This window comes from Ambystoma mexicanum, chromosome 7p, assembly GCF_040938575.1.
Source record: "Ambystoma mexicanum isolate Mex_15411 chromosome 7p, UKY_AmexF1_1, whole genome shotgun sequence".
Classification (NCBI taxonomy): domain Eukaryota; kingdom Metazoa; phylum Chordata; class Amphibia; order Caudata; family Ambystomatidae; genus Ambystoma; species Ambystoma mexicanum.
In genome coordinates, this window is record NC_090939.1 from 146,009,277 (window position 1) to 146,030,905 (window position 21,629).

General features: G+C 47.6%; 1 protein-coding gene across 2 annotated transcripts in view; it reads right to left on the reverse strand.

Moving 5' to 3' along the window:
* RCSD1 (RCSD domain containing 1) overlaps positions 1–21,629 on the reverse strand; it is a 357,500-nt gene that overhangs the window by 22,860 nt on the left and 313,011 nt on the right. For both annotated transcript variants that reach the window (XR_011283422.1, XM_069635934.1), the window contains exon 6: positions 19,586–20,080. Coding sequence is in view for 1 of the 2 variants with exons in the window: in XM_069635934.1 (XP_069492035.1) it covers positions 19,586–20,080 (495 nt within the window). In the remaining variant the exon portion in view is untranslated. The remainder of the gene's footprint in view (positions 1–19,585; positions 20,081–21,629) is intronic.

Below are 21,629 nucleotides of genomic sequence, written 5' to 3' on the forward strand. Positions count from 1 at the left end.
TCTGCTCTTGCATTAAGAGTTCAGCTGGTTGGACCGCTTTCCCGGCTTAATGTTCATATTTGTCAAATAATAGGTATTGCACGGAGCAATCTAGGCTTGAAGTACATCTGCTCTTTGTCGTCCATGAATTTGTGTAGTGGTAGCCAAGTGTTCAACTACTTCGAGTAGGAGCCAAGGGCTATTGCTGTCACCTTTTCCATAGCCATCACTCCCCACAACCTCACCCACCACATGGCTACTATTGGTCCTTCCTTAGTTTTCCATGCTTGTGCAACCGTAATCCTGGCCGCGCTCAACATATGGGTGATAAGTGTGGCTGTAGGCCCTGAGTTTGCATAACATCCCTCAACCGCCACCCCCAAGAGCACCACTAGTGGATCGAATGGAAGCTGCACACCAGTAATTTCTTGAATATGACTTAAAATCTCCTTCCAGTAGGTTTCTGCTAGTGGGCAGGACCACCACATGTGAATAAAATCCCCTAGAAGGCCACAGTTTCTCCAGCAGGCTGCAGGGTATTCTGGGTTGATGGAGTGGATATGAACGGGCGTGATATACCAGCGGAGGCAGAGTTTATATGCTGCTTCCTTAATTGAGGTGCATCTAGAACACTTGGCGGTTCCATGCTAAATGCGTCCCCAAGATTAGGCGATATAGTGTGGTTATTCTTTTGTCTGGTTGGCCTTCTTGTATTGTTAGCTCCACCCCTGTTGGATTTCTAGTTGCCCCTTCTTTCACCCTTGCGTTTGAGACCCAATGCCTAAGCTGGACATAATGAAAACGTTCTCTTAATGTATCCTCAAGGTTTTCTGTCAGGGTATCCCGAAAGGCAACTTAACTCTCTGCTGTGCAAGAATCCCGTGATATTGGGTTTGTCTCTACCCGCGCCTTTTGTTTAGTGCTCTAAAGTGGACTCTGTTATGCATGTAGGTCATTACAAGACTCTAAATAAATAAATGCACCTTCAGTCAGGTTGAAAGCACATCAGCGCTGGATCACGTGGGATAAGCCACTGCTTCTCCACTGCACTCAAGTCCCCGGACATTGATTGATTGATATTTTATTCCTATCGCGCTCATACACAAGTGTTTCAGAGCGCGACCAGGCAGGGAAAGGGAACAGGGGAGAACAAAAACAACGATCTTACTAGGCCCAGTGACATTGAGAACGTGCAAGTGGAGGGTAGAGGGAGAAGGGGGAGAAGTGCATGGAACGGGGAGCAAAAGGAGAGTGCGGAGTGAGAAGGAAAAAAAACAAAAATAATAAATAAAAAGGCAACAAACAATAGGAGTGCAGCCAGCAAGTGGCAAATGCTGGGTTTATGGCAGCAGAGCGTGTAGGTCTGAAAGTGCAGGAAGAAAAGGGGGGGGGCTGTATGGGTACAGATACAGACCCCAGTGCAGGGGGTGGCCCGGAGGCAGTGCGTGAGGGTGGCAAGAGGAGCAGGTACCTCGACCCAAAGGACAGAGGGTGGCCAGGTGCATGGTGCCAAGGGAGAGTAGAATCAACAGGGGAGAGGGGAGGAGAAGGCAGAAGCAAAGAGGAAGGTTTTGAGGTGCTTCCAGAACCGGAGATGGTTCTCCTCAAGTTTTAGAGTGGCAGGGAGGCTGTTCCAGAGGGAGTCCCCTGCCGAAGACAGAGATCTACCCCCAGCGCATTTCTTTGAGAAACGACTGACCCTGAGGGAGTTAGAGGTAGAGGAGCGGAGTGCTCGAGATGGGAGGTATTTGCGGAGGGATAGCTGAAGGTATGTTGGACCCAGGCCCCAGAAAGCCTTGTGGACAATGCAGAAGGTTTTGAATGTAATCCTTGCATCCACAGGGAGCCAATGGAGAGATTTCAGAGCTGGAGAGATACGATCCCAGGGCTTGAGGCCAAGGACAAGTCTCGCAGTCCTGTTCTGGATAAGTTGTAAAGGGCGGAGAGTAGAGGCAGGTAGATTAAGAAAGAGGCTGTTGCAACAGTCCAGCTTAGAGAGAGCCAGAGCTTGGGAGACAGTGAGCTTCTGGGGGAATGAGAGGAAAGGAAGAATACCTCTGAGGAGGTGCAGTAGGAGGTTTGACTTTTTTGATACATCAGCGATGTGGGCAGAGAAGGAGAGTGTGGAATCAAAGGTGACACCAAGGTTCTTGGCCTTGCAGGTGGGGATAGGAGGAGGGCCAAGGGAGGCCGGCCAGAGAGTGAGGGGAAAGGAAGGTGATGGTGTGCCAATGAGGAGGATCTCTGTCTTGCTGGCATTAAGACAAAGATCGTTGGCGGCACACCATTCTTGGATGGCAGTTAGGCAGTCAGTGATGAGAAAGGTGGAGGAGGTGGCCGAGGGCAGCCTGAAAATGATTTGAGTGTCGTCTGCGTAGCACTGGAAGTTTGAGCAAAAAATGGCATTACAGCGGGCGAGAGTTGCCAGGTATTGGTTGAAAAGCCAGGGCGAGAGGTTAGACCCCTGGGGAACACCACAGGTGGAAAGGAAGCCAGATGATAGGAAGGACCCAAGTTGGACCTGGGAGGGTCGATCAGAGAGGAAAGAGGTCAGCCAGGCCAGAGCCTGATCGGTGATGCCCAAGTTATCCCAGAGACGGTTGAGCAGGATGGTATGGTTGACCGTGTCGAAGGCAGAGGAGAGATCAAATAGGATGAGAACAGAGGGAATGCTAGAGTCAAGGTTGGAAAGCATATCTTCATGGATGTTCAGGAGAGCAGTTTCCGTGCTTCTGCCAGATCTGAAGCCAGACTAATGGTCATGGAGACAGCCAGCAGAATAGCACATGACAGGGAAAATGTGAGGATATTCAGGATGCGTGGCATGAGCATAGTGAAAGGGACCTTTATAATTCCTGGGGATAAGCTCATGCTAGCAGAGTATCCCCAATCTGTATCCCCAGGGAGCAGATTAATCGGAATATACCCCCGGAATATCGCAACGCAGTAGCAGCCAAGCTATTTCTAGTAGATTCTGGAAGGAGGCTATGCAGCGACTCGTAAAAATGAGGATGTTGCGTCAAAGCTAGAGTCCAGAGGATTTTTGAATAAGACTTGTCCGGTGGTCCAGAACTGTCAGCCCAATCATCACAGTTCTCGCAGTCCAGGCCGATCGCCACAGTTCTCACAGTCCAGGCCGATCGCCACAGTTCTCACAGTCCAGGCCGATCGCCACAGTTCTCACAGTCCAGGCCGATCGCCACAGTTCTCACAGTCCAGGCCGATCGCCACAGTTCTCACAGTCCAGGCCGATCGCCACAGTTCTCACAGTCCAGGCCGATCGCCACAGTTCTCACAGTCCAGGCCGATCGCCACAGTTCTCACAGTCTAGGCTGATCGCCACAGTTCTCACAGTCTAGGCTGATCGCCACAGTTCTCACAGTCTAGGCTGATCGCCACAGTTCTCACAGTCCAGGCCGATCGTCACAGTTCTCGCAGTCTAGGCTGATCGCCACAGTTCTCACAGTCCAGGCCGATCGCCCCAATTCTCGCAGTCTAGGCCGATCACTACACTTCTCACAGTCTAGGCTGATCGCCACAGTTCTCACAGTCCAGGCCGATCGCCACAGTTCTCGCAGTCTAGGCTGATCGCCACAGTTCTCACAGTCCAGGCCGATCACCACAATTCTCGCAGTCTAGGCCGATCACCACAATTCTCGCAGTCTAGGCCGATCGCCACAGTTCTCACAGTCCAGCCCGATCGCCACAGTTCTCGCAGTCTGTACATCAGTGTCATCTAGGAACTCTAGGCCTCATTACAAGTACAGCGGTGCGGGAAAAAAATCCAAATTCAGTGGCGTGCATCCTAAATTCACAGACCTCATTCTGCTAAATCTAGGACGTGATGACATAATGATTCTATCCAGATGAAGACTAGACCTCTTCACTCCGAAGCTTCAGTCCACCTTTTACACAAATTAACTTTCTTTTTTAAATGAAAATGAGCAAACTTAGTGGATGAGAACCCCTACTTGCCTTGATTCACTTCATATCATGCATGTACACGATTCACTGTGATCTAACTACCTTGTGGTAATGGGCAAAACTATTGTTTTTGTATTGTTTCCTCTATGTATTGTCATTTTCCCAATTGTTTTTGATTTATTTGGGTCTTTTTATGTATAACAATGTGTCTAAACAGAAGCCTTGCTAATAACGTACTCTGTTACATTTTATAATATATTCAATGTTTGTTCCGTTTGGACAAATCATTTTTGGATAGGTTTTATTTGTTTCTGACTTGTTTCACAGTGTACCAAACGACACGTGTTTGTGAATGCACTTAGGAATGCTTTCTTTAGCAGACAGAACAGCACGCAGGTCAACAGAATTGTGTCCCCAGGGTGTAAGGCCCAGCACAGCAGAGGCCCTTTAACTGCTCGCTGTGGAAGGCACAGTTGGGCGTGTGAGGACACAGTACATACTTTCCCTAAGCCAATAAATGACTGTTTAGCTACATGTACTGATTTCAGCCCCTCATGGAACCCAGGGAGATAATCAGGAGCACACCTGGGATGTGGAGTGTATAGAATAAGCAATTACTATTGCCCTCTGTTGTGTTGGCGAAATTAATCCATTTCACACCTCCCGTTTTCGGGTTAATCACACAACGGGAGATAGATATACACATGGATTTTATTTCTATCAGCCCCGGCCACGATCCCGTCCACTCACTGCTTCTCTGTGAACACCCCCAGAAACTCGGGCTTTCCCCCCAAATTATCACCAACCAAATATTTTTCACTGGCCAAAATGTTTGGATACCTCAATACTGCCAAAGACAACTGAAACAATTTGGCAACATCAGAAACCCTTCTCTAAGTTTAATTTTTTATTTCGGCTCTAGTTTTTACCCACCATCAAATATTAACAATTATCCGAGCCTGCGATCCGCTATGTTTATGAAGTAGTCCCGTTTTCTCCTCCTCTTGTTTAGCTTCAAGTTTTCAGGTTCGCAGATTGTATATAGGACCGGACTGCTGTATACTGATAAATGTTTAAATAAACGATATGAAAGACCAAACAAGACGGGGCTACATCCTCAACAATAAAGGGTAGGAGGTAACATGGCAAATTCAGAAGATGAAGTCCACCGCTGCCATCTAAATCCTCTAGAGGGAGCCAAAGTCAAAGCTATGATTCTATTGGTTTTCTGCAAACTCCTCATGCGTGTTTCTTATAAATTAAGCCAAGCTGATTTAAATTGACAATCATTAATTGTTTTGCTTTCGGATACAACGTACTGATGATTTTATAGCACACACCTCAGACTGCATTGTCTCTAGGTGCTTGGATAATAGTTGCATTGTAGCAACTTCATCAGGAGCTGTAGCTGCTGTGAAATGAGAGTTGGATTTTCACAGAAATAGTCAACAGTGAATTCCTCCGATATATTTGATTTCCCAGATGTATGGTATTTATACAGCTAAACACGAGGTCTGTAAGAGCAAGACCACATCGTGGAAGTCCCCCGTAATGACAGGGAGGCAAGTGCCGATTTAGGCACTTAGTGCCAAGGCAATTGATGTGGGTTATGACTGTCCCACCACGTCAGAAAAGATGCCCAGTGCATACCATAAGACTTGAGGGTCGAGGAGTGTCTGGACCCGTGCCAGGCCAGGGAAGCATGTGTTTGAAAGGCGTTATTCATCAAGCCCCTGCTTTCAGTTACCACGCCATGCCACTCAATCAGTGGAGAGCAACCCCAAGAGTAAGGGGTAACTCAGAGGAGGGAGGAACAAGAGATGGACTATTCGGGAGTCACCCTCGTTGACAGGAGAAATGGAGGCCAGGCCTTTCTGGACCCCCTTGGGACAATCAGAATGATCAAGACCCTCCCCCTCCTGATCTTGTCTTGATCACTGGGAAGAAAGGGAATGGGAAGGAAGTGTCTAGGAGCCCCTTGGGCCACCTGATGGTTAGGGCGTCCACTGCCCAAGCTTTCTTGTCGATCACTAAACCTTAATATAATTATGCTGTTGCGTCTCACCAGATTAAGTAGCAGCCTTGTAACGCCGTTCACACGCCGAAAGGCTGGTACTTAATCTGGTGAGACGCAACAGCGTAATTATATTAAGGTTTGGTGCTCGACAAGAATACTTTGAGCCTCAGAAGAAGAGCTTTATTTGCTCGAAACACGTGTCAGGCTGACATCTGAAAGATTAAAACTATTTCTGCATTCATGCAGTAAACCACACAGTGATTGGCGCAGTGTGATTGTATAACTTGCTAACTTGTTTATCTGTTTGCGGAGTATTGGGCAGAATACCCATGCCCTACAATCACCCGCTTGCCATCTTTGAAAATATAATTTGCACACAAGTGCTTGGGTACCTTTGTCTTTCTGCCACTGGATTTGTTCTTTTTCATGGCATGATAGTCGACAACAACATAGATATCCTTTGTATTACGTAAACTTGGATCCGTGATTCCACTGGACCCTCTATTGACCTAGCTGTCCCTGCGGGTTTCTCCCTCTATGGGGCAAACTGCAGTTCTGGTTACAGTGGTGGAGTGGCCATCATCGCAAAAGCCGACTTAGGTCTTTTTCCAACTCCTATTTCCTGTACTGGCTGCAACATTTTGCACGTGAAAATGACCCCTACCTATAACGATTGCATCAATTTCGTTCTCATCTATAGACCGCCCCGCTCCATGCCGGAGTTCAATAATGAAATCACCAACTTCTTGAACAACCTGTCCAGCCCCAAGTCTGCCACTCTCTTTTTAGGAGACTTGAACAGATGGATGGGTAACCCGCTAGATAAAGAAGCAATAGACTTAGATCCTGCCCTCACCTCACTGCTCTTGAAGTGCTAAACAAAGACCCTACCCCAGCACAAGGTAATATCCTAGACTGGATTGTGACAAGGGCCCTCCCAGTCTCAGTTATCTCTCCCACCCCCTGCATATGGTGCGATCATTTTGCTATTACCTTTACCATCACACATTCTCAGCCCTCACCCAAGTCCACTAACCCTACAAAATGTGTCACTGATCCAAATTTCAAAGAAATCACATATCAAGACCTACAGTCCTGCTTAGGCCATATTATGTCAAAGGTAAGACCGGATGACTCAGCCGAGAGTATGATCTCCAGATATTCGAAGATTTTCACCAAAATGCTAGACCTATTAGCCCCATCAAATTCATACAGGTTCGGGAAAATCACAACCATCAAACCTGGTTTACCCCAGAGTTAAAACTTGTGAAGAAACAGAAAAGAGCTCTTGCATCACGCTAGCGCAAACACCAATCGAATAACAACACTGGCTTGGAAGGTAATTGACAAAACGTATAAACTGTTAATTCAGAAAACAAAAAAAAACGATCTTAATGCTCAAATTGAATCCTCCTCCAATCAAGCTGGGGACCTTTTCAAAATACTGAAGTCCTTGGAAAAAACCAAGGGCCTTTCAGTATCTCTTCACACCAACCAATCAGGACGCTTCAATTATACAAGTTGCTTTTGAAGCTAAAATTGTTCTCCAATGAATCAAGTATACCCCCAACTGCGGGCGCGGAACTTACAATTCTCGTTTTCGCAAGTCTCCACTCAAGACATGATCAACATGTTGTCATCCATGCGGCCCACCTTCTGTCTTACCTAGGCAATGCTTCCTTTAGGGACAATACCAGAAGCCATAAAAAAGTCACAGTTATGCCCATTCTGAAAAAAACAAACATCAATCCGAGGGAACCGAGCAATTTAAAACCCATCACGAATGGCCAATTCCTCTGAAAAATCCTCGACAAATTTACCACCTCCCAGCTTCAAGCCTTTGTGGAGACCAACCGAACCCGACATAATCCACAATCGGGCTTCCGCCCCGCATTCAGTACGTAGACAGCTCTGATTGACTTGCGGACTCAAATGTTGGGAATCATGGACAGAGAGAAGGCCAGGAGGTTGGTCTTACTAGATCTCTCTCTGCAGCCTTCAATTTTATTGATCACAACCACCTCCTCTGCTGCCTAAAAGACACAGGCCTCTGACCAACAAGGCTGCAAACTGGCTCCAATACTTTCTTGCCAATCGAATTGTGACTAATGTCCATAAAAGAGCTCACATCTCTGACCACAGGAGGAGATTGCACTGGTTACCTATAAAGGAAAGGATTGCTTTCAAAGCGGCAAAATTTGTCCATCGCTGCCTCTTTGGCTCAATTCCTGATTATCCTAAATCCTTTGCCCTCCCTTATCGGCCTGCCAGATCCCTTCGCTCATCAGGCGTAGGGTTGATCCAGGGTCCAACATGGAAATGCTCCAGGAGTCTTGGTAGATCCTCCCAAACAAAGAGGCAGGCCTCTGGAATGACCTGCCTCCGGCTCTTAGACTTAACCAAAATTTGCTATTGTTCGAGAAAGCCTTAAAAACACATCTTTTCAACTGACTGCCTATGTTTGAATAGCTTTCCAGGTTTTCTCTGTTCTCCTGTCTGGTCTTTTAGTGTTGTGTCCCAAGCGTGTTTATGTTGCGCCTCAATGCCCATGGGCTGTCTCGCACGTTACAAATAAACAAATAAAGCAAAAATAAAATAAAGCGCAAGTGGTATGGGTGAAAATATCGAGAACAAAAATCCTGAATGCGTGTTTACTGCACAATCGGCTGCAACCAAAATACTGAATCCCGTTACAAGAGCAGTGGGGGTTGCGGGATGTGCCTTTCTACTTTTGTTCAGTATAATGGGTTCAGGGGTTGTGGGGGAGTCCCCCGCTTCCATTACATGGATAGCGAGGGACAATAAAATAAGAAAATCCAATAATTTAAATAAAAGGACCCTGCAGCGCCAGTTCCGACCCACGTTAGTTAGTGGAAGAGGACTGACGTTGTAGGGATAGAGGGGAGTTGGCAGCACACAAAGAAGTCTGCCGCCGAAAGGTAAGTAGAGGTATAAAAGGGAAGCGGGTGTGGGGATCCAGCGCAAGTACAATCCAAGGGGATGGCAGTTTCTACTTCTGGAGATGGTCTGCAGAGGTAAGATGCATTGGTTGCTTGGGCGGGTAATCATGCCCTTGTAGAAAATGAACGTTTTGTCTGCAGTGGGGGCTTCTTCTAGAGCAGCCTTTCAAGTGCCTCCCCCAATCATTCCATCTCTCTCCAGTCCCCATTTTAATAGCCATCTGTATTTGTTAATTTGTGGCCTAATCAGACTGTGGGTTCATGTTTGCATATGGAGACTTCAGATGGTGAAAAACTATCTGTCACCCAAACCATGTGGGTGCAGCGATGGCTATAGATCAACAGATTACCCTTCGAAAAAATTCTCAAAACTCCTAAAAACCTGGCTCTTCAACTCAGAACCTGACGAAAACGAAGAAGAAACACCCACAAACCTCACAATGAACACACAAATGGCAAGACGGAGGACCAGACCAAACCACAACAAAATGTAGGGAAGTGGAGAGACTTCAGAGTGGGAGGGAGACCGGGGTGCAGATGAGGCTAGGGAGAGAGATGGGAGCATCTTAGGTTGAACCACAGACAGAGGGCACTATAGTTAAAGGGGAAAGAGTAGCGACCGAACAGATAAATCACAGGGCCCAGGGAGCTCTAGGGCACAGGGAAGAGGCCCCTCCTGTCCCCACCTCAAGGGGCCCAAGGAGGTGATGGTGGCTGCACTCCAGGATATGTCAGGGGACACAGAGGTGTAGACATCCATTAGTCTGTACACAGCAGGGTGGGGGGGTGGAGGGTGGAGAAAGCATCACCACGAAACACTGCCTGTTACCGACCCACAACTCGTCACAGAATATAGGAGGGAGACCCCCCAGTACACCACAATGCACAACACTGGCAGGGACATATGCCACAGGTGACCAAAGCGGAGGTGGCATGATGGAGTGCCACCACTAACCAACCCACTAAAAAACCCACCCCTCTCAAGCTATATACAAAACAGAACCATACCTATACAGCATAACAAACTGCACACACTCCACTACACTGCAACAACAAAACATACCACATATAGCCTCGCACAACAGCACATGACACCTACCGACCAAAAAAGCAAACCTACGCTCAGCGAACGGTGCAAACCGAACTGAAGCTGCCAACAGCACATACCAGCTTTCCTGTGCTCTTCCATCTCATTCCTAGTAACTTACCCTAGCCTCTTGCTTTTCAGATCCACCAGAGTGCCAGGGGGCCACTCAGGTGGTGATAGTGCACAGTTTAAATATCCTTTAACGTAAGATAACATTAAAACAGCAAAACAGAGCAGTTACTTTAACAGCTAAAAGGTTTTAACGATTTACATGAACTGCTTGTTGTTGGATGAAAAAATAACACCTGTCATTAAAGTGGCAAATCAATTTAAACAAGAATGAAAGACAATGGCAGGGTCGCATTGCACTCCCAAACCTCTGTAGTCCACCACAGAGCTGCTGTATTAGTGGCCGTACATTGGACTGCGTACAGAGTGCAATTCAGTATCATGATGCGGCCGCGAGGCCAATGCCATGCTGACCCGCCCTGTAATTGGAAGGTAAGGATGCATAGCTCTTGCTTCCAAAGGCAAGGAAGGCATAGTGCACCTCCCTTCCCAAGTGCAAGAGACATTCACAATGCTCTAGTGCCTTATTTGCGCATTTCGTCTGAAAGGTATGCAAATTGCTTAGCAAGCCTACCTTCACATTGTGTGTCTTTTGCTCTAGAACAAGCTTTTGCATACAATTAGCCTCCTCGTCAGAAGGGGGGCCTAAATTGTCTGTGTGACTGGACTGACGAGTTGGACAACTGGGCTTTGAAGTGGCAAAGAGCCCAGATAATTGCCTCCAGTTCCCCACAAATTGATGATCCTTTGGACTCCTGATGAGTCCAATGTTCCTGAACTAAAGAAGACCCTAGTGTTTGAAGAAGATCTGCCCCTTCCCTTGCCCTTAGCCCTGAATGGCAGTCTTGAGGAAGGAAACAGCGCAGGATGAGACGGTGTCTGTCGTCAGGGCTGAACATGCCATTGCCAGCTGAGCCAGCTTGACTGGACTTGTAGAACTCTCAGGAACCTTGCAAAGAAACTACCCCCCAAGCCTCTAGGGCAAGAACCCACAGGTTGGGGTAGCACCACAGTGTGGTATTGCCCCAAGGCGGGTGTGCTGTGGGACACACCACTTGGAATAGCTTGAGACAGGAATGCCAGGGCTGTAGGGAGCAGACAAAGGAGACACTAATTAGGAGAGGAGAGACTGAGATTTAGCAGAAGGGGGGCTAGGGTGAAGTCTTATTCTCACCTGCTCGAGGCAACCCCCTTCTGAGAAGCACATGAAGAGCAACCTCTATAACAGGAAAGTGGGAAAGGAGCAGGAGGCTCCCAGACAGGATATCAGAATGAGCAACTAAATATCTAGTTCTAAATACCTTCCTTGACACCGTGACGTGAGTCGGAGGATCCTGGCAATGGAGTTAGACAGTGGCAAGAACATGGTTCTACTAAAGCATTGTCCTTAAATACTTTATGTCAGCTGTTTCCATGCATCTGGCGTAGTACGCGTACTCGCGTTCTAAAGAAAAGGACCCAATAGCATGTCTGCGTACTACTCTACATGCCAGATTCCATGAAGGGACCCGTCCTTCCTTGTGGCGATGGATCGCTGCTACGGAAAAGAGCTAGGGGCCATCACAAAAGCGTGGAGTCTCCAAGGACGTCGGTAAGCAGCCAGGAAGTGTTTCCCCACCCTTCCTGGAATTCTAACAGCCATACTGGCAGAGAATATCTAGGTTTAATCAGAATGGTCAGCTTCCTGTCCTCTGCTGCTTCTTTCATAGATTTGGAGCCTAGGAGGGGTAGAAGCAGGAGGGATTATTTCTGAGTCACCGTAACCTTCAGAAACGGAGGCCAATATCACCTTCTGGCATCTAAATTGTAAAGGAGGCCCACGCAGCATTGTTTAAATTCTCCATGCAGTCGGATCCATCCTAGGCCGCAGCTCAAGGTCCATCCAAGTCTTCCAACAAGCTCTGGGGTAAGCAGAAAATGTAACTGTAAAATTAGAAGCGGCAACAACCTTGTTATCTACTGCATCTAAAGGGGGGCATCAGAAGTAGGCAACAGATAATCTGTCGTAGGCATGAGGGAGATGTGTTCCCTAAAGCCGGAGAATGTATAGTGCACATAAGAAAGAAAGGACTAGAGTACAGACTCGCAACCAATGATAGGCTGTGAACAGAGTACAGACTAGCAACCAAGGTAGTGAACAGGAAAACATAGCTAACACATCAAAGACACACAAGTGTGGTTCCAACTTGGGCTCTACACAGGGTCCCCCATTAAGACAGTTGAAACCGTGTACTTCTGAGCAAGTTTCTAGTTTAGTGGTTCACTCCGAATGCTTATACGAAGGGGCAGCAGGAGTGAACTGCTGTTTCTGGCCCATCAGGAAGGAACTAGCCAGTGATTGCCTCCTGAAAACATGAAATGGCACACCGTTAACATGCATGGCACAATGGACCATACACAGAGACGCAACCAAGGGAAGGGAGAGTGATTGCCAGCTGGTGATCCCAGCAGCCACATTTTGGACAAATAACATACATAAGGCAAAGCGAGGACAAACAGAAACACAGACCATCACCAAAATCCTGACAAACAGAACAGGAAGGAACAATGACAGAGTACAGTGCAAGAGGAAATACAGGGCAAGGTAAATAGGGGGATCTGGCAAAGCAGAGAAAACAGGGAGCAACTGCATGAGGAAGAAGGCTGCAGACTAAGAATAAGGTACTGTGGATTGGAACTGCAGACTGGAAACTATGGACTGGAATCCAGGATACTTTGGACTGAATCGATGGACTGGAATGAAGGAACCCCAGGACTGAAACTAGAGACTAGAATCCTGGAAACTATGGAATGGAGTCAAGGACCACAGGCAGAGAGCAAGGGGACTGCAGGCAAGCAACTGGGGCAATGGATCCACAAAACCATGCCTGAAAAACATACTCAATGCAAGAGAAAAGAGAGGAATTACCACACAAGGAAAGATTGCTAAATAAAAGAAAGTCATCCAACAGAGAAAAGTCCCTAGAGTATTGTGCAACTTGAAGTGCAATTTCTGTAACTTTCTGCAGTAACGACGAGTCACCAAATTATCCGATTTTATTTTCCATTTTAAAAACCACAATGCGAGCAATCGCATGTGTGCGTATATAGAAATGCAATTTAAAAAACATGGATACTATACATAATAAAAGGAGGTCATATTAAATGTTCCACACATCCTATTCATTCAGGTCACATACTTTCAAATTTTCAATCACTCCAAGCACCAATAAATTACTACTCGTCAAGAGACAACGATATAAAGAGGAAACACATATCTAAAATAGAATGTCAAATATTTGTGTTACAGTAATATCAGAACAGAAGCATAAAGTCCCAATTCCTAAAATATGCTGAAACACCCTGGGCCAAAACTGACTCACTGGCAGCAAAAGGAGCTCCACGCCTGGTGCCAATCTCCCTCCCCCAGCTCTGAGCCCTGGAAATTGAAGGAGAAGAAGGCCTCTTACACTTTGGGGGATTGTACATTTCTGGATGTCCTAGAGAATCTAGCAGGGTTTCAGAGCCGTCAGCAGGTGTATTGTGGGATCTGTAGTGTGTGCAGTCCAATATAGAATTACTAACCTTTTCAAAGGGAATTTAAAGACCTATATAGACAAGAGGACCATTTTGGATATACTGTAGCGATGTACTCTGAACACCGGCCAGTCAGTTGAGGGTTCCTCCTAGTTGCTAGGTCGTGACAGAATCACCCTTCAAAAAATATAACATACTTGAAGAGGGTAAATGAGGGTCCAAAAGCACCAACAACTCTGCTTTAATAATATACCCATAACCACAGGTGAGTGTAATTGACAAACTCCAACTCAATCAAGTGTAGAGTGCGGATCCAGATGGTCAAACCCAAATTAGAATGCAGGTAGGGACGACTTTCTCCAAACCTCCCTTTAGTGAATTGGACAGCCGAATTCCGTGGATACTAACAGGATACTCACAGGATGGATGATCATCCACCTCATTTATGGGAGGGATCCCTGTATTTGTCAGAAGCCTCATCTGCAACCCCATCCCTCGTAGTCAGGACTGCTTTGATTATAGCTTCAGTAATCTCTTTCAATTGAGCCAATGACAGAGCTGGAGCCAGGGCAACAGGACACATGGAAGCAGGCAAATGTAGAGCAGGGTTTGCAGGTGCAGGACTGGCAAAAGCTGCTGGAGCAGGTCCAGAAGAAGCAAGAGCCACAGGAGCAAGCCCAGAAGAAGCAGGAGCCATATGAGCAAGCCCCGAAAAAGGAGTCACAGAATCAGGTCCAAAAGGAGCAGAAGCTGTAGGAGCAAGCCCAGAAGAAGCAGGAGCCATATGAGCAATCCCTGAAAAAGAAGGAGTCACAGAATCAAGCCCAAAAGGAGCAGAAGCTGTAGGAGCAAGCCCAGAGGAAGTAGGAGCCGTAGGAGCAAGCCCAGAGGAGGCAGGAGCCACACACGCATGCCCAGTAAAAAGCAGGAGTCATAGCATAGGACCAAGCCCAGAAGAAGCAGAAGTTATAGGAGCAAGCCCAGACGAAGCAGGAGCCACAGGCGAAAGATGAGAAGAAGCAGAAGTCACAGGAGCAAACACAGAAAAAGCAGGAGCCATATGAGCAAGCCCAGAAAGAAGCAGGAGCCACAGGAGCGAACACAGAAAAAGCAGGAGCTATATGAGCAAGCCGAGAAGAAGCAGTAGCCACAGGAGCAAGCCCAGAAGAAGCAGGAGCCATAAGAGCAAGCCCAGAAGAAGCAGGAGCCACACACGCAAGCTCACAGGAAGCAGGAGTCATAGCAAAGTACCAAGCCCAGAAGAAGCAGAAGTTATAGGAGCAAGACCAGACGAAGCAGGAGCCACAGGCGAAAGACCAGAAGAAGCAGAAGTCAAAGGAGCAAACACAGAGAAGGCAGGAGCCATTTGGGGAAGCCCAGAATAAGCAGTAGCCACATGAGCAAGCCCAGAAGAAGCAGGAGCCACACGGGGAAGACAAGAAGAATCAACAGTCATATGAGCCAGCCCAGAAGAAGCAGGCACCATACGAGCAAGCCCAGAAGAAGCAGGAGCCACGGGAGAAAGCCCAGAGGAAGCAGGAGCCACGGATGCAAGCCCAGGAGAAGCAGGAGCCTTATAAGCAAGCCCAGAAGAAGGGGGGCCACAGGAGCAAGCCCAGAGGAAGCAGGAGCCACGGGAGAAAGCCCAGAGGAAGCAGGAGCCACGGATGCAAGCCCAGGAGAAGCAAGAGCCTTATAAGCAAGCCCAGAAGAAGGGGGAACCAAGGGAGCAATGCCATAAGAAGCAGGAGCCATATGAGCAAGCCCATAGGAAGCAGGAGTCACAGGAGCGAGACCAGAAGAGGCAGGAGCCACAGGTGAAAACCCACAAGAAGCAGGAGCCATATGATCAAGCCCCGAAGAAGCAGGAACCACGGGAGCAAGCCCCGAAGATTCAGGAACCACAGGTGCAAACCCAGAAGAAGAAGGATCCATATGTGAAAGCCCAGAAGAAGCAGGAACCACATGAACACCTCCAGAAGAAGAAGCTGTACAAACAAGCCCTGGAGAAGCAGGAGCTGCAGTGAGAGAGCCAGACTTGCTAGGTGAAGGAGCCGGTAAGAGAAATGCAGGAGTATATGACATGTGTCGGGCTCTCTAAGAAGGTGCTTATCACCATGCCTCTACATACGTCTGTGCCTCGCAGAGGAGTGTAAGAAGAGTAAGATGCCTTGGTGCTCTTTCTGTTTTCCCTGTACTTCCCTGTCTTCTTTCCAGCTCAAGGGTCATCCCAAATGTCTGCCAGTGACTGCTTAAATGTATTGACTGTGGGGCCCAAGAATTCTGTTTCATCCACGTAGGATTGCAATGCACTATGAGGCAGGTCTTTGCTGTGGGAGTGCCCACGGATTAGGTTTTTGGAATCATGCATGTTGTAGCAAGAAATGTAAAAAAGCCTGCAGGGACAGGACGTGTATGACTCGGGCACACTTGAGCGTGCATCAACAGTGGCGGCTTCTGTAGCAAGGAGGCTTGCTAAGGCAGGCACTAGGGATCACGTGGCATCCGAATGCACAGGAACCACCTAGACAAATTAAACCGAAAAGAAATCATCACAAATAATGTCATACAGACAGACAAAAAAGAGGATGCCCTGGGGCAGAGGGCCTGCCCCATCCCTTCCTTATAGGATGTGCTAGTTTTAGTCCATTCTCTTAATTTAAATGTTGTTGCTTGCCTGTCTCTGTGGTGACTTACCCTCAATGGCATAGGCAGTCCTTTAAGTGGCACGCAAGAGCTAGATGGGTACGGGGAGGGCTCTATCCAGAAGGTATTGCCTAAGTGTGGGGTGTGGTTTGAAGGGGGAGGCAGCAATGAATTTTGGTCCACTTGGCATAGTCTCAGGTGGTCTTGTTAGCAGCCAGTTTGCATAATGTAAATAAATCTATCTGGCTCAGTCGGTAAATAGCTCTCTTTCTGTAAATAACACACTCGCTCACTCAGTAAATAAGTAATTCAATTCATTTACAATTCACCATCATTCTGAAAATAAATCCCTATGAGAAATGTGAGAGGGATTAATAGGACCAATGTAGGCTTCTATCTGCTTTACATAAAATGAAAGAGCATTTTGGGAAATTAAGAATGCCCACAGATATTTATATTTCACAGACATATCCGTGATAGAGATTCAAGCATGCAGCCCTTCTGAGAAAATAATGCAAACTAGCTTTGGCCCTCGCTTAATTTATCATACCAGTCACCCTAAAGTAAAATCTCTGCAAACCACAACCCATGTGGTTGTGAGAATTGAGCTGTCCTGCTTGAGCAGAGGATGACTTCTTATTTCCATAGTCAACCTTTTCACAGCTTGTAAATGGATCGCTAGTTCCTGTATGATATGATATGATATGGTATTTGTAACGCGCCTATACACAAGTGTTTCAAGGCGCGACGAGGCGGGGGGGACAAGGGGAGACAGACAACTATCCTACTAGGCCAGGTGTCATTCAGATCGCACAAGTGCAAGGGTAGGGGGACTGGGAAAAGTGCAGGGGAAGGGGAGAGGGGAAGTGCAGTACATGGTTAGTAGAATACAAGATAAATAATAAGGGCCAGCTAGTGGCAAGTGCAAGGTAAGTGCCGGGAGGAGGGGCTGTAGGGATACAGAGACAGTCCCGCAGTGCAGGGGTTGCCAGGGAGGCAGTGCAGGGAAGAGTGGTTGGGCCAAGGACCAAGATCGGTGAGTGGCCCAGTAGCAGATTCAGTGCAGGTTCAGTGATTTTAGCAGGGGAGAGAGGGAGAGAAAGCGGAGGCAAAGAGGAGGTTTTGAGGTGCTTCCGGAACCGGAGATGGTTCTCCTCAAGTTTCAGGGAGGCAGGAAGGCTGTTCCAGAGGGAGGCCCCTGCTGCGGCGAGAGATCTGCCCCCAGCTCGTTGCTTGGAGAAGCGGCTGACCCTGAGGTGGTTGGAGGTGGATGAGCGAAGGGCTCGAGAAGGAAGATATTTAGGAAGAGAGAGTTGTAGGTATTTTGGCCCAACGCCCCAGAAGGCCTTGTGGACAATGCAGAGGGTTTTGAACTTAATCCTTGCAGCCACTGTGAGCCAGTGTAGTGATTTCAGTCCTGGAGAGATACGGTCCCTGGGCTTGAGGCCAAGGAAAAGTCTTGCAGTCCTGTTCTGGATGAGTTGCAAAGGGCGGAGAGTAGAGGCAGGAAGATTTAGATAGAGGCTGTTACAGTAGTCCAGCCTAGAGAGAACCAGAGCTCTGGAGATAGTGAGCTTCTGAGGGAAGGAGAGGAAAGGAAGGATACCTCTGAGGAGGTGTAGCTGGTAGTGTGACTTCTTAGAGACATCAGAGATGTGTGGAGAGAAGGAAAGTGTGGAGTCGAAGATGACCCAGAGGTTTTTCGCCGTGCAGGTAGGAGCAGGAAGAGGGCCAAGGAAGGCCGGCCAGAGAGCTGCAGGGAAGGAGGGAGTGGGTTTGCCGATATGTAGAATCTCAGTCTTACTGGCATTAAGGCAGAGGTTGTTGGCGGCACACCATTCCTGGATAGCAGAAAGACAGTCAGAGATGAGGGAAGTGGAAGAGGAGGCCGAGGGTAGCCTGAAAATGAGCTGGGTATCGTCCGCTTTGCACTGAAAGTTGGGACAGAGAGCGGCGATGCGGTGAGCAGGAAGTGCCAGATACTGGTTGAACAACCAGGGGGAGAGGTTAGATCCCTGGGGGACACCACAGGTAGAGAAAAAGATGTCAGAGAGGAAGGAACCCAGTTGGACCTGGGACGGTCGATTGGAGAGGAAGGAGGACAGCCACGCCAGAGCTTGACCAGTGATACCAGGTTATCACGGAGACAGTTGAGCAGGATGGTGTGGTTAACAGTGTCAAAGGCAGAAGAGAGGTCGAGCAAAATGAGAACACAAGGGGTGTTAGAGTCAAGGTTTGAGAGCAGGTCCTCACGGATGTTCAGGAGAGCAGTTTCCGTGCTTCTGGCAGCTCTGACGCCAGACTGATGGTCATGAAGACTACCAACAGATTCAGCATGGAGATTAAGCTGGGAGATGGCCAGTTTCTCCAGGAGCTTGCCCAGGAAGGGGGTGATAGAGATTGAGCGATAATTAGCTGGGCAGGAGGGGTCTGCAGAGGGTTTCTTAAGAATGGGGTGCACAAGGGAGTGCTTGAGGGGGGATGGGAAGACTCCAGAGGCAAAGGAGTGATTGCAGAAGTCAGCCAGGGCAGGCGCCAGGGAGTCGATGTGGTCCTTGATAGTTTGGGAGGAACAGGGGTGGACCTGTTTTGATGAGACTTTCATAGATCGGACTTGTCTCGAAACCTCGTCAGCAGAAAAAAGGGGAAAGGCAGAGAAGGAGGGAGGAGGGGTGGCTGCAGAAAGGCCAGAGGGAGAGCAGGGAATAGAGGAGGGTAGTCTCCTAGCACAGCTCGGGAGCACTGTTTGGAGATTGTCAGGGCACTACCCGAACCCTGCCACCCTGAAAACGCTGGCCGTTAGCCTTCCATATGGAAAGGGGACTTTGAGGTAATGATCTCCTCTGTGGATCTTTTAGGAGGAGTTATGTATAGTTGGATGCTATCACCTAGGAATGCAGAGATGGCTTTGTGGGGCAGTGCCTCACAACAGAGCCTATGATAAAGGGCTTGCTGGGTATCATTTAGTGAGGGCCTCAGCCCAGAGTTTGTGCAAGAGGGTATGGAGGGCTGCTCTTACTGGGCCTCACACTGCTGCCTGTGAAAGGTAGGCTGAAGCAGAATCTAATCCTCACTCTAATGCTTCTCCCGACAATTAAAAAAAAGAAAAAAAGTACGTTATAAATAACCTACCCGTCCACAATGCGCCTAACTATCAACGGGTTATGTGTGCTGTAAATAAATGCAAAAAAATAAATAAACAAAACATTTTTTTTAAAGAAATGCTTTGCCCTAATATGGACTCATGCCTAAATCGGTCTACTCTGGGTAACTTCTGCTTCTCATGTAAACAATCTCTGAATTCTGCCTCCTCAGTCCCATCCCACAAACAAAGTGAATAAAACAAAACATTTCTTTCCACTTATATCAGTAGTTTTCACCACCCACCTCACTGGGATTGCTCTGCTCCTTCTCAAGCTCGGTGGCCGTCGTGGTGCTTTCAGGCTCACAGGATGGCACTTGGCACTCCGTGTGGCTCTCGGCTGTCTCCTGTTTGTCCTCATCTTTGGCAGCCAGCGCTGCATTTTTAGTGTCCCTCTCTGCTTCCTGGTCCAGGCCTTGTGTTCCCACCTGCTCCTCTGGGACATCCTTGCATGCCTGGAGCTCATCAGCCCCATTTCCGGCAGCATTCTCTTTCACTTCCGGGTTGCTGTCCGTCAGCTTGTCATCTGATGTGTGTCCGACCTCACTGCTCCCTGCGTGATGTGATGGCTCGGGCGTCTTTGCCTTTCTTGCTTCAAACACCTCATCGCACTCCTCTGACTTGCTACCGTTCTGTTTGAGTACGCCTGAGACGGCCCCCAAATCCAAGTCTTCCATGTCCGACTGTGATTTCCTGAATTTTCTGCTTGGGGGTCTTCGATTTAGTGACCCCTTTGTTCGCTGAAAGAAAAGGAAGGCAGTGCTTTATATGTCAAATTTGCTAGGGATTATGCACAAATCTTGATGCAAATGCGGCTTTGCGCAGTTTTATGCCTCACTCATATGCCACATGCAGGGATCCAACCCCTTTGGCCTGGAAAATGCCTTTCCCAAGTTTCATCCTCCTGGCCACTCATTGGTGAGAACAAAAGTACACACTAGCCTTGTTTATTTAATTTGGCTTTTGTTGTGTGTGGACAAAGTACTGAAATGCATCTGAGCAATGTACAAAGGGAACAGGTGCCATCAAAATAATACAACAACATAAAACCTTACAAAATTCCCATAATATAAGTTCATTAAAACATTTAAAATGTCTAAAACGATATTAAGTCAGACTCCACCTGGGTGGCGCAGGGTACCCAATCACGAAGAACTGAACTATATGGGGTTGCAGTAACAGGAAGGTAAATCTAGAGTTTATGTTAGCATGTACATCTGATGGAATCGGTCCGCTTGTGAGTTATGGAGTACGTCTCTAATACAGGTGGAAATACTATAAATGTATAGGGTGAATTTAGGAGTCGATATAGGTACAGACCTTAAATCTTCTCTCCTTTCTCCCTCTCCCATTACAGTAACCGTGGCGACTTGACTAAGCGCCACATGTGACACCTGACCAATATCTGCAGCTGCACAACAGCTCATTTACATTATGAAGCACAGAATCAATATTCATGTCAGCTTAATTTGATTTACAATATTTACTGCAGAGATATTGTGATCTACACGATCTTTCTCTAGCAATCAAATTTGGTCATTAACTGTGGAATCGACTGTGTTTTCTGTGACATGACTTGCGCACAGGAGTTTTGATAATCCTGTACCTGTTGAATTCAATCTGAACGACTGAAAACGGTCGACGACAACGCAACATGTAGTGAGGGTTTTAGAGATCAAAATATTTTCTTGACACAATTTGAGATTCTAGGTGAACAGACCCATAACACCTCACAGGGGAGAAGCACAAGGGCACCAATTCCACACAATGCTTAGTCACACTATGACCGCCCCGGAAGCTGCTCTAATAATAACAATACATCAATTACTACACCTCTCTCTTCACTGAAACTACTCTTTATTTACTTCTAATCTACTCCCCAAAGCGGCGTGGCTATTACACCATTGGAGAGGAGTTACAGTGACAGGGGGAGCAAATGACCAAGCCCACAAAATACAGCACAATGTTACCAAGCAACATCATAAATCATCTCCCGCTGCTCTCATCAAATATAATGTAATTCGTCATTTTTATAGCGCCTTTTTCCATTGGTATGGCTTCAAAGCACTGTAGGTGAACTCCATAAGGGGACCAAAGTCCAAGGTAAGGGAGATTCGTCAAAGGAGTTTAGAACGTGCGTGTGCATTTTTACTCAATGTGAAAGTAGGTAGGGGTGGCCAAGTCCCTGCTAGCGACCCATGTCGAACTGGCATGTGGATGGGTGCTGTGAGGTAGTCGGGAGAGAATGCGAGTGCAGGAGACTGATTATGTGTCCAGCTAGACCTAATT